At 42.2% G+C, this 13,955-nt stretch overlaps 1 protein-coding gene across 1 annotated transcript in view; it reads left to right on the top strand.

Annotated features, from left to right (window-relative positions):
• IKZF3 (IKAROS family zinc finger 3) overlaps positions 1 to 11,504 on the top strand; it is a 90,718-nt gene extending 79,214 nt beyond the window's left edge. The window contains exon 10 of the mRNA XM_055327762.1: positions 10,801 to 11,504. Coding sequence (XP_055183737.1) covers positions 10,801 to 11,504 — 704 coding nt within the window. The remainder of the gene's footprint in view (positions 1 to 10,800) is intronic.
• Positions 11,505 to 13,955: the final 2,451 nt, after the last annotated feature.

A 13,955-nucleotide genomic window follows, 5' to 3' on the forward strand; every position in this document is an offset into this window, starting at 1 on the left:
TGGTCTAGATCATTTTTGTACAGGCAGGTATTTTATGTGAATTATAGAGACATATTGAAAGAACTCATATATTTCAAAATTACCTAGCTTGGCATTTATGTTTATTTAAGGGCTTATGCCTTATTTTTTTTATTTTGATTAGCTGAAAAGTTTTCATATCCTTTTAATCACTTCAAGAATTGTGTCAGACTAAATAAAGTTGGTGCATTTCAGTTTAGAGAGATAGACCCCTCCTACCCCCCCACCCCTGTTACCATTTTCCTTTGTGAGAAATGTCAGGGAGCATGTAGTGGCCTCCATGTGGAGTTTAGGAACAGTGGATCAAATGTGATTCCAAGACATGATTTTAAGACATTGCTCATATTATCTTTTGAGCTTGACTGCTGTGAAGAAGTTCTGACTGGAGTCAGAACAAAGGAAAGTAGAGGTTGTTATTCTATGAGTGTAATTTACTTTGTAATTTAATTTGGGGAAAGTTTTGACTCTAGAAATGGCTGTACTTGGTGTGGAGAGGGACATGGGGAGAAATAGGCAAAGAAAAAATGTAAAATGACTCAATTTCAATCCAATTATGGTCAAGGCGTTTTGGTCTAAGAGAACTTACATATGAGAGAAGGTGCTTGGTCCTTGTAGCTGCCCTACACCTACAGTTGAGCTAAAATCCTCCTTAATATAATAAAACTTGCTTTGGTATTTTTGTGGGTTCAGAAAACATGTTTCCTATGTCCAAGTCCTTGCCATTCTGCTTGGTGCATTGGGGATCTGTTCCATTTGCTACCCTTGTAACCAGGGGATTTTTACTCCATTTCCAGACTGAGGAGAGATGCTTGTAGGTGCTGATTTCTCTCATCCTCTGAACCATCATGTTCATTCTATGCTGGAATCAGGAAACCCAGTAGAGTTAGCTCTTGATTTGAGCTGAGGTAGCAACTTCGAGGCTTCAGGGCTCTGAATAACTGGGGGAAATTTTGTTTGGTAAATTGTGGTATAGCGCAGTAGGAAGAACACTGGATTTGAAGCCAAATGACCCAGGTTCCGATTCTAGCTCAGTCATTTCTTAACCGTGTGTGTTTAGACAAATCACATAACCTTTCTGGGCCTCTGTTTACTCATCTGTGAAATGAGGAGACTGAATAGGTGATGAGGTGATCGGGAAGGTCCCTCCCAGCTCTATCATTCTACAAGTCTGCAAGATGAATTAGCAGAGGCTGCAATTATGAATACCACTTTGTGTTTTTAAGCCCATATGTGTAGATTCAGATAACGGTTTTCTCAAGACTATACAGACAAGGTGTTTATGTTATGAACCATGTCATATATTTTAGTTGTTTTTGTTTTAGGAAGGTGTGGTTAAATGAAAATCTATAAAACAGCTACATTAGCCTAACATTCATCTGTTTTACTGAGGGCGTTACTCCTCGTTCATTTGTTCTTTCCCCTGTTCATTGGTCGGGAAATGGGGACAGCGCTCCCTGCCATGCCCATGATCTTGTTCCTGAGCCCTGTTTGAAACTTCTAGCATTAGCTTATATCCCGAACCTTCCTTTTAGAGATTGTTTTTAAATAAAGGAAACCCCTTGAGTCATTTAATGGAGTCAACTTTTTTGATAGAAAACAGCAATACTGGGGAGAGAAAAGGAACATTTTGACACTGCAGTGTATGGGATAAAGTGCTGCAAAACATACGGGGCTAATGTTTTCCCTCCTCTTCTTGTCTGTCTCCTATATTTCCTCTCCAAGGCACCTTTTTCTGAAAAGATTCAGCTGCCAGGGAAATGGCAAAGGGTAAAGTGTGAAGGAAGAATGAGTCACTCTCTTTAATCCTTGCTGACAGTTGCACAGCACTCAGACCAACCTTGGCTTCCCTGACCTCTTGAACTATGAGGGTAAAGGTGAAATTATACCATCAGGTCAACCTGTTACTTTAGAAGGCTAAAGAGAATTACCAGTAGGTAGCTTTTTTCACAAATTAGAGATGAATTGAGGAAAATGGACAAGATTGGGTTAAGTCTAACTGCACTTATTTTTTTTAAGATTTTATTTAGTTATTTATTTGAGAGAGAGAATGCAAGAGAGAGCATGAGCTGGGCGAGAGGCAGATAGATGGAGAGGGAGAGGCCTTCTCCCTTTGAGCAGGAAGCCCTATGTAGGGCCGGATCCCAGGACCCTGAGATTATGACCTGAGGCAAAGGCAGAAGCTTAACTGGCTGAGTCACCCAGGTGCCCTCTAAGTGCATTTAGAAACACAGAAACATGCCTTTGTTGAAAAGTAAGAATAAAATTAACTTGCCCACATAGAAGAAAAATAAAGCCATTTTTCCTAATTCTCCAAGAAATTTTGTTTTGTTCTCTGTATTTAGGACATAAATTGGCACGCATTCATTAAATGTCGGCATCTTTACATCATCAAAATAGTTCTTTGTTGCTCTTTTTGAAGGACACAACGGCTTACTTTTAGCACCTAGCCTTTTAAGAGTTGTCCTTTTCTGCATCTTATTCTTCTGTTATAAACTTGTTTGACTAAACTTCTAACTAGGCCATCTTCAAATACTTGGCTCAAAATAGAGGCCAGATTTCTCTCCTGGAGGGAGGAGGAAAATGACTACATTTCTGCATATTTCTTTTTCTGATTTTCATTCTTTCTCCAAAAACAGATGTGTTATTCCAACCAAAGTGGTTACCATAGCATCTCCTTATTATTTTTAATTTTATGTATTATTTTATTAAAGGAAGTTTTTATGTTGAAAAGAACATGAAAAAAGATCTCACTCACCCGTGGTAAACATGTTTAGTGAGGTTTTGACACTTCAACAAACACCATCGATTCTCCCTGTGAAGTAACTAATGAGAAATTGTCTGCTTTGGTTAACAGAGCTACAGGAAGCAGTTTGAATACCCATTTCTAACAGCAAAACGTATCTTCTCCCACTCCTTCTCAAAGGGCTGAAGTCTATAATCCTATAAGTATTACAGAATCCTAGCATATTAGAACTTGAAGAGATATCAGGAATACCCAGCAAAGTTCTTGTCCCAAGGAAGAAGGGAGGATGGAGAGATGAAGAGATACAGCTAGTGGGTGAGAGAGCAGAGTCAGGACTGGGACCTTGTAACACACTGCCATCCAAGGTCCAATAGTGGAGCCAAAGCCTCCTTTCCTGGAGGTCCCCCTGAGCAGTGGGGTCATGTGTGCTGCACCAGGTCTTTGGATAGGGAGGAGTGTAGTCAATGTAAGCTGGTGGAAGAAAAAGCCCCTGAAGAAGGGAAGTTATTCTCCCTCAGGAGTGTGTTTTCTTGAGAGAATAAGTCTTCCCCTGGGGCACCTGGGTGGCTCAGTGGTTGAGCACCTGCCTTCAGTTCAGGGTGTGATCCTGGAGTCTTGGGATCAAGTCCCGCATCGGGCTCCCCATAGGGAGTCTACTTCTCCCTCTGCCTATGTCTCTGTGCCTCTCTCTCTCTCTCTCTCTGTCTCTGTCTCTCTCTCTGTCTCTCATGAATAAGTAAATAAAATCTTTAAAAAAAGTCTTCCCCTGGTGACTCCGTCAGGACCGATGACATCCAAATAGCACCTCTCACAAAGGACAAGGCTTCTGCAGCAACAAAACATGGTCTCCAACTCAATTTTCCTCTCCTCCACCCCCAACCCCATGGCTCTCTCTGTGTTTGCTCCCCTTCCTGCCTGTTCTATGGCTCCCTTCTACTTTCCTCCTCCTGGAAGAAATGTTAGTCACTTTAGTCTCATTGAGCTTGAGATCAGAGCCATTACCTCACAGATATTTCATTTAACCTCCTTACTTGCCCCCTCCCTCCTTTTATCGAACATGTGCTTGCAGTAAGAGTAAGCAATAATACACATGGGATATGGTAGGAAGGTAGGGCAAGTACATTTCAGTGACTTGCAGAAACATAAAACCTGAACATTGCTCATCACCCCTCATGATGCCTATAATAGTGGAAATGTGTTATCTTTCTAAAGTTCAAATCATCCCCCCTTCAAAAAACCCTTTCAATGGCTTCCCATTGGAATAAAATCTGAACCACCCAGGTGTTCTGAGCCTTGTACAATCTGTCTCCAAGTTACCTTTTCTAATTTTATCATTTCAGCCAACTGATCTTTTAATTCAGCCACAGTGAACTACTCACACTTCTATGTAATACTTTCCCTCTTGTATGTAATCGTTCTGTCCATGCTGTCTGCCTGGAATGCCCTCCCTCACATCTGCCTTTGAAAGTACACATGGGGGATCCCTGGGTGGTGCAGCAGTTTGGCGCCTGCCTTTGGCCCAGGGCGCGATCCTGGAGACCCAGGATCGAGTCCCACGTCGGGCTCCCGGTGCATGGAGCCTGCTTCTCCCTCTACCTATGTCTCTGCCTCTCTCTCTCTCTCTGTGTGACTATCATAAATAAATAAAAATTTAAAAAAAATTAGAAAGTACACATGGTTAGGGTGCCTGGGTGGCACAGTCTATTAGGCATCCACCTGTTGGTTGCAGCTTGGGACCTGATCTCAGGTTGTAAGATGGAGCCCTGAGTAGGGCTCCATGTTCAGCAAGGAGTCTGCTTGGGACTCTCTCTCCTTCTCCCTCTGCAACTCCGTGCTCTCTCTCTCTCAAATAAATAAATACATTTTTAAAATTTTTAAAGAGATTTTATTTATTTGAGAAAGAGAGGGAGAGAGCAAGAGTAGGGGGAGGGGCAGAGGGAGAGGAAGAAGCAGACCCCCTGCTGAGCAGGAAGCCCAACATGGGGCTCTATCCCAGGATCCTGAAATCATGACCTGACCCAAAAGATGCCTAACTGACTGAGCCAGCAGGCACCCCAATAAATAAATCTTTTTTTAAAAAGTGTATGTGGTCTACATTCCCATAGTCTCCTGAATTCTCTCTCTGCTCTGTTCTTCCCCTGTACTCAGGCAAGTTTAACAGTTTTGGGATTCCTGAGTGGTTCAGTGGTTGAGCGTATGCCTTCGGCTCAGGGCGTGATCCCTGGGTTCCAGGATATAGTCCCACATCAGGCTCCCTGCAAGGAGCCTGCTTCTCCCTCTGCCTATGTCTCTGTCTCTGTCTCTCTCTCTGTGTCTCTCATGAATAAATAAATAAAATCTTAAAAAAAAAAGTTTAAGTTTTTTGTGATATGTAGAACTGTCTTCACCACCATCACTGTCACAGTTTTTTGTAATATATAGAACTGTCTTCACCACCATCACTTATAAGCAGACTTCAAAAAACAAAGTTAATATTTGTCCCGCATTACATGGCATATTGAGAAGCTGTCCATATTTTTCTCTCTTCACTTCCTTGACTACTCTATACTTTGTTCTACCACATAGCATTCGGGGTACTAATTTGCAATGAAATTGTATAAATGCTGCATCTCCTGGACTGCAATTATATTTGTACTCCTCAAAGTACCTAACATGATTTGAGGCTAATAATAATAATAATAAAAGATATAGGGGCACTTGGGTGGCTCAGTTGGTTAAGCATCTGCCTTTGGCTCAGGTCACAATCTTGGGGTTGTGGGATCAAGCCCCACATGAGGCTCTCTGCTCAGGAGGGAATCTGCTTCTCACTCTCACTCTCACTCTGTACTCTCCCTCTCTCTCAAGTAAATTAAAAAAAAAAATCTACCACTTATTGAGTGCTTACATATGCCAGGCATTCTGTTAAGCACTTACAGACATCACAACTCTGTGCATCATAAATACTTCTTGAATGCACAGTGCTGGTCCATATGGAACAAAGCATAGTTGCTTGTCCACTGCTTATGGGGACCATCCCAGCAGAGAATCTGAAGTCACTGCCACTGGTGGGATTGTGCAGCCATGGGCAAGGTAGCAGTCAGGAAACAATAATTTATGCTCAAACACAAGGGTGCCTGGGTGGCCCAGTCAGTTAAGCATCTGACTCTTGATTTCAGCTCAGGTCATGATCTCAGAGTTGCGGAATCAAGCCCCATGTGGGATCGAGCCCCACCCAGTGTGGAGTCTGCTTAAGACCCTTTCTCTCCTTCTCTCTCTACACCTTTCCCTCCCTATTTCAAAATAAATAAATAAATAAATAAATAAATAAATAAATAAATAAATAAATAAATCTTAAAAAAAAAAAAGCTCAGACACAGGCAGATATACATGGGCCCTTAGATTACAACTTAGTTCTCCATTTACCAACTTAAGCAGCCTTGACAAGTTAACCTGTTTGTAGGTTAGGTTATTCATCTGAGTAAGAGCTGCTAATTCATCTTAGGCAAATGAGAGAATATGCAAAAAGTAGCTAGGACAGCACTGAGTACATAATACAGGCTCAATAAATAGGAGCTATTTTTATGAGTATTATATATAAGGCACAGTGCTAGGTAGTGTGAAGTATAAAAACCAGAGGCAAACATTAGAGTGGTGGATCTTGTCACTAGACCCCAGAAGCAGAGGTCTGAATCCACGTGTTCAGTTAAGGTCCCTTTTAGCTCTAAGTGGTAATTCTGTACTTTCAAGTTGGCACTTAGAAGACAACAACCAGGGACACCTGGGTGGCTCAGTGGTTGAGAGTCTGCCTTTGGCTCGGGTTGTGACCCCGGGGTCCTGGGATCGAGTTCCCTATGGGGAGCCTGCTTCTCCCTCTGCCTATGTCTCTGCCTCTCTCTGTGTGTCTCTCATGAATAAATAAATAAAATCTTAAGAGAAAAAAAAAAGACAACACCCATATATACCCTCACCACATTGCAGCAATTCAAGTCAGGCGGCTGCTCGGTTTAGAATTTCCAAAGTCTAGGGATTGACACCTTTAAAAAAGAAGCACAGGTAAGGAATGGCCCTGGTTCCTAAACTCAGGACTTGCTTTTGCCAGTTGTACTTTCATCAGAAGGAAACCTCTAATTCAGCCTGAAGCTGCTATCATTAATCATTCAAAGGTGTGGTACGATTTTGACTACAAGCTGGACTAGAGGCTCCGTGCAGGTTTGGGAGAAGTTATACGCTTGTGGTTTGACTAACCTTTTTTATGAGTATGTTACTAAAGAAACGTGAGCTGTTGGCTTTTCAATTACTGTAGCTAACCCCTTCTGGGTTTCATACACATTGAGTCATCGTGTCTACAGGTGACTGATAATCATCTGTACTACTCAAGTTACCGTAACTCGGAGATGAGGGGATCTGATGATTGCAGGTTGCGTGCACGTGAAGATCTGAGGCTCTCCTGTCTTCACAATGAACAATGGTCTGCCTTAACCACAGAACTCAGTCACATATTTCCACTCATCCAGGGGTGTATTTTCCTCTTACTGTTTTGCCTCTTACAACTTTAGCACTCAGCTCTCTTCTGACATGTGCTGCAGGTGGTAGAGACAGTGAAACTGTAGGCCTAGTTCAGTAAAGCAAACTCTTGGGAGAAAAGATAAAAACAGAATTTGTGATGTGCCTGTCCTACCCCCAGAAACCTTCTGGAACCTCTCTGTAAAAAGATAAAAAGATTCTCAGGGACCCCCTGGTATTTGAGGAGTGGATTAGAGCCAGCCACACTGGAAAATCATCAATGACCTTGAAAAGGACAAGAAACCAAAGTTCATAATTTCTGTGTCATTTTCAGAGGAATGAATTTGTGACCTTAGCTGACTTTCATGTTCTCAGTCTCACTCTTTCAAATAGCTTTTTTTTTTCCCCTTCAAATAGCTTTGATCAAAGATTTATCCAATCTGGAAGTTTAAAATAAGAACCACTGATGACTTTGGCACATGTCTAATTTCCTGTTGCTTTTTATTGAGTTGCTAAGGCAGGGTGTTTGCCGATTTTTTCTCTCAGTATTTGTCTAGAAACTATCAGGTTGGCCTTAAGGTAGTAGGGATGCAAGACAAATCCATCTTATTCAATTAGATCTTCTAGCTGGTCTTTCAGGCTCCAATTCCTTGCTGTTCTGGTCTTACACTTTGCTGTTCCACTAATATTCTGAAAATAACATTTTGTCACAAGCCGCCCTTGTTCAAGGGCATGAAGCAGTTTGCTCTTTGTTCAAATCCAAATCCTGTGGTTGGTCATTCAGAATGTCTATCTTTTGGTTCCTCTATGTATTAACGTTTTTTCAATAACTCCCCCAAATGTGGGATGCAAAGTGCCAGGAGACCCATAGGGCAAGAAAATTATTTCATTTTTTAGTTCTCTGTCATTCTTGCTGATTATTCCAAGGGAAAAGTTTTTTGTTTGGTTGGTTTTTTTTTTTTTTGGAAAAGATTTAGATTTAATTTGATGTTAGTCTTCTTTCATACAAATCTCACATTTGGTAATCTCTGTTTTTGACAAAGAGAGGGGATCTTTGTTTCCAAGTAGTCACAGTATCTGATCAAAACTTGATTGCTCTGTTTCCTTGTTTTTATTTTTCATAGTTAACCTTCTATTTGTGGTGCGTGAGTATAGCCTTCTGTTTATATTAGTGATAGAAAGTTTACCTAAAAAGCAAATTCAGGACAGCCTGGGTGGCTCAGTGGTTTAGTGCCGCCTTCAGCACAGGGTGTGATCCTGGAGTCCCGGGATTGAGTCCCATGTCAGGCTACCTGCATGGAGCATGCTTCTCCCTCTGCCTATGTCTCTGTCTCTCTCTCTGTGTGTGTGTGTGTGTGTTTCTCATGAATAAAGAAATAAAATCTTTAAAAATAATAAAAAGCAAATTAATTTTAGAGAAATAAAAAGAGAGAGAGAAAAAAAGAAAATTCGAGCTGATTCCAACAAAACAAAAAGCCCTAACATTTACTGGGTGCTTTCTATGTACCAGGCATTGTTCCAAGCACTTCCCAATGACCCTGGGAGGTAGATACAATTATAATCCCTGTTACACATGAGGATACAGAGCCATAGACATGTCAAGTAACTTGCCCAAGGTCATGCAAACAGTAACTGATGAGCCAGCATCAGTCCATCTGATCCAAGAACTCATGCACTCAACCACAACACTACCCTGAGATGTCAGTGTTGCAGAATGTGAAGGATGAGTGAAGTTTGAGAAATGCTATATTTCATACTTCCTGATATAGCTACACCCAGACTCTCTTACTCTTCCTGTTTGTGTCCAGTAGTAGTAGTAGTAGTAGTAGTAGTAGTAGTAGAAGTAGTCCCACTTCTCTGCCTTCAGGTTGCTCCTCCCTCTTATCAGGATGTCTCATCTACCTCTTGGAAAAATCTAAGTTGTACCAGTTCATCAAGACCCTTCTTGGGGGATCCCTGGGTGGCGCGGCGGTTTGGCGCCTGTCTTTGGCCCGGGGCGCGATCCTGGAGACCCGGGATCGAATCCCACGTCGGGCTCCCAGTGCATGGAGCCTGCTTCTCCCTCTGCCTGTGTCTCTGCCTCTCTCTCTCTCTCAATCTGTGACTATCATAAGTAAATAAAAAAAAAAAAGTTAAAAAAAAAAAGACCCTTCTTGGGATGCCTGGGTGGCTCAGTGGTTAAGCGTCTGCCTTTGGCTTGGGGCATGATCCTGGGATCGAGTCCCACATCGGACTCCCTGTGAGTAACCTGCTTCTCCCTCTGCCTGTGTCTCTGCCTCTCTCTGTGTGTCTCTCATGAATAAATAAATAAAATCTTTATTTTTTTTAAATATTTCTCTCCCACTAGTTTGGAGACACCTCAAGAACAGGAACTAGTTCTTCTGATCCCTTTTGTGTGTGTGTGTGTGTTGTTTCTTTATTAGACCCTTTAGTGCATGTCAGTGACAGATTTTGGAACCATAACATTTTGGAATGTTATGGAAGAGAGGATATGGTTCAGTAAATCTCTCCAGAATCTATTGTCTACAGAATGAAAAAACATCAGCGATACCTTAGCCTCACTTTCAGTACTTGACACATCCTCCCTGCTTTTTCTTCCTTCTGCCAGCCACTCATCATGGAGCACATCTGCCATCACTGCAGACCCTTGCTCCTGGCTTCCCTGTGGCCAGAGAGCCTCTGTTTTCTAACACACAACACCCACACGCCCAAAAGGTGGCTAAACTCTGTTTTCAGAATTTCTCAGCAGTTTGATATGAGCAGTATGAGAGGGTGACCACAAATAAATTTTTCAGTTAAACGTGAGTGGGTCCTAATGATCACATGTTTATCAATGATACAGTTTTTTCAAGCAAAAGAATAATATACTTTATGAAAAAGACAAAGACCATGATCTTTCAAGAAAGCTTTTCTAAAACTTTCTACATTTGAAGTTCTTTTACTTAAATCTCAGTCTGGAGACAATGTGTTTGGGGAGTGGTAAGTTGGAGGTTTGGGGGCTATTTTTTCTGCCTCTGTAGCTATTTAAAGAGCTGCAGAGGCCAGTTGCTGAGGTCCTCACTTCTTGCAGCACTTCCGTCCCCCAGGGTCCCTAGTATTACGAGCAGAAAATAACAAACAAAATAACAGTTTAGGAATCCATTGAGTGTTGAGAGTCCATGAGCAGTTGAAGTGCAGAAGTGGCCATGCTCCTGCACAGTGGTAGCTCCCTGGCTCCCTGTGAACCTGACCGGGTGTCCTCTTCCTTCTTTTTCTCTGTTTTCTCCAGCACTCCCCTCTGACGTGTGCAGTGGAAACAGCTTACATTGTAGCCTCAACTTAATAACATCTCTGACTCACCCTTTTGCCTGCTGGCTTAATTTATTTTGACTGTCCAAGCGTGTGCTGTCAGTTACTGTCCCTTACAACTGTCCCCAGCACCGATTGGAACCATCCTGCCTTGGCTGGGTGTTAAACAGGCATGTGTTTCCTCCCTTTTCAGGGACTCTGGAAAATCCTTTTACAAACTCTCTGCATTTGTGTTCTTCCTCTTGTAATTCTTTCTTCACTTGTTCTAGGTGAGAAGCGCCATTGCTTTGACGTCAACTATAATCCCAGCTATATGTACGAGAAAGAGAGTGAGATAATACAGACCCGGATAATGGATCAAGCCATCAATAATGCCATCAGCTATCTTGGTGCGGAAGCCCTGCGCCCCTTGGTCCAGACCCCACCTGCTCCCACATCAGAGATGGTTCCAGTTATCAGCAGCATGTATCCCATAGCCCTCACCCGTGCAGAGATGCCAAATGGTAACCCCCAGGACCTGGAAAAGAAGAATATCCACTTGCCAGAGAAGAGCCTGCCTTCTGAAAGAGGCCTCTCCCCCAACAATAGTGGCCATGACTCCACGGACACTGATAGCAATCATGAAGAACGCCAGAATCACATCTACCAGCAAAATCACATGGTCCCCCCTCGGGCCCGCAATGGGATGCCACTTCTGAAGGAGATCCCCCGCTCTTATGAACTCCTCAAGCCCCCACCTATCTGTCCAAGGGACTCCATCAAAGTGATCAACAAAGAAGGGGAGGTGATGGATGTGTATCGGTGTGACCACTGTCGAGTCCTCTTCCTGGATTACGTGATGTTCACTATTCACATGGGTTGCCACGGCTTTCGTGACCCTTTTGAGTGTAACATGTGTGGATATCGAAGCCATGATCGGTATGAATTCTCATCTCACATAGCCAGAGGAGAGCACAGAGTCATGCTGAAGTGAACATCTGGTCCCAGAGATGATTTACGCCTGAGTGTTCGACATCATTTGTAAAAACCGACACCCCACATAACGAATTATTCTCCAAACTCAGTTCCAAACTCATTCCCATACTATTTTTAGTGTCCAAAGGGTCATGTTCACATGGGCAACAGGGAAACACTGTCTTCATTCAGAAATTGTTTGCAGATATATCATGCTATCATTTTTGTGAGACATTTGTTTTCTCATCAGGGACTTGAAGTTTTATAATATTTAAAAGCCAGTGAAGTATTTGGTCGTTATCTTTTGCAGCAATGGAACAAGCAGTCCTTGGAGTTTGTTGCCAGTCACAAGAGCCCTCCAGTTGTGCTGAATGAGACATTCTTCCTGAGATATATCCTCCATATGTGGAAAAGCCTTTTGGTCATATGTCCTGGGGCCACAAAGAAGAGCTCACCAGCTAACCTCCCTGGGAAGCCACACTCTTCTGCACTTAACACAGACTGAAAGTCTAGGACATAATCTCCTCATCCCAAATTAGAGTCTAATAGTAAGGAAAAGAACAGCCATAAAATAAGTATCTGTTACCAGTAACTGAAGACTCCAGTCTCCAAACAGCAGACCCATTTCTTATCACAGAAGGGGGAAAAAATCAAGCCATTTCATGATCCTTCTGCTTCTACCCTTTACCCTCCCATATCAATTTAAAAGCTGCTTTAGGTTAAACCAATCATCTATAGAAGAAATTCTGTATCAGAAGAACTGATGGTTTTAAACATAGAGCATCACTGAAACTCCAGGAAGTTGTCAGCTATGGATGGTGGCGTCCATTTCCTGTGATCAAGATTGGCAGAACTGGACTCTGAAGGGGAAATGGTTTAGCAGCACCCCGGAGGTGGGGGCAGCTACTTGAAAGGTTTTGGTCTCCATGGAGCATTAGTGTACAGACCCAAAGCAAACTTGCTGATTTTTTTTTTTTTTACAGAAAACCACCAAACAATCCAAAAAGCATAACTTAGTCTCCCCCTCCCCACAGGGACAGACATCAGACATCATGAGTGTTGTTTGGGTCAGTGCTGAGCTTTCTGATGGGGTGAAGAGGGACATACCTCTGCTGACATGTTCTCCCTTGATCAAACTGGGTTTTTCTCCCTGTTTTAAGTGGAGCTGCTGTATGCCAGAAAGATTCCTGAAAGTCAGATCTTGGTTCTGCAGATGTATTGGCCAGCTGTATCATTAAATTATGCGATATGCTATCAAGGAAAAGTGCAGGGATAATTGTAAAATTAGTACTGCAGTAGGGGTCCCAAAATCTTTATGCATTCCATATTGGCTGCTAATTAGCTGAAAGACTTTGGGCAAATCACTAAACTCTTAAAACTGAGTTTCTTCAACCATAAAATAAGAGTTGGGCTTAGACACTCGCTAAGGTCCCTTCCAGCTTTAAATTTATGTGATTATGCTATAACCCTAATTATCTTTTAAGCCTTTTAATGTATGGGTATTAAGCAGGAGAGTATGTATATGAATACCTGTTTCACATTTCTTTGGTGTGAAAATGGTAGTGTTAAATTTTTCCTTTAACCACTGAGTTGTGAATGTGAAGAGGATGGTGGGAGGAACAAAAAACAGGAAGGTATTTTGATCTTGCCCCAAAGTGTATATACACAGTGGCACCTGCAGCTGCTTGCCAAAACCTTTTTTTTTTCCCCTTTTTAAGAACTGGTGTTAGTGAAAATAAATTCTGCTTCCAGGGACAACTTCATGGAACCTATTTACAAATTAAGAGTCAATTTTGTGCACAATTCTACCAAAGCCAAGAATAAGAATCTCCAATTCCTGGTAGATTCGCATTTTATGTATCTGCCTTGATATTTTGAAAGGGCTTAGGCATTAGACTCAAACTCAACTAATTTATGTGCTGCCAGTAATTAAAATGTTCCACCTCACACTGCACAAATGGCTTATCCTTCCATGTAACATGGTGTCTGTCTCAGGAAAAAAGATTTTGAGAAATTCCATGGTAACAGTCCCAACATGTTTGAGATTTTAGCTAAAAGACTAGATGTATTTCAGTGCATAGTCTTCAGCATGTCACTGTATTTCCGTAATCCTAGACTCCAAGCTACGCCAGGTTGCTGACACCCATTGTGGCAAAGGAGCTGCTCATTATTCTCTTGAAATGCCACACATCCTGTTGACTCTTCAGAGGACAAAAGAAAGAGAATTTGGAAGCAAGTATTAGTTGGAGAGAAAGCTAGGGAAAGTGAACATTTCCAACAGAGCTGTGGAAAAGTCTTTCTGAAGAAACCAACTTTTGCACCTTAAGATAATGAAAGAGGCCCATCCCGCTAACCTAGGGACTTTTTTGCAGACATGACCCTCATTTTCCCTGTGACTAACAGATTATTTCCATTCTTCAGAGGTCAGTTTTCTAAGTGGGGTGACCACTCACAAATGCTACTTTCACTG

This window comes from Nyctereutes procyonoides, unplaced genomic scaffold (genome assembly GCF_905146905.1).
Source record: "Nyctereutes procyonoides isolate TBG_1078 unplaced genomic scaffold, NYPRO_anot_genome, whole genome shotgun sequence".
Lineage (NCBI taxonomy): Eukaryota > Metazoa > Chordata > Mammalia > Carnivora > Canidae > Nyctereutes > Nyctereutes procyonoides.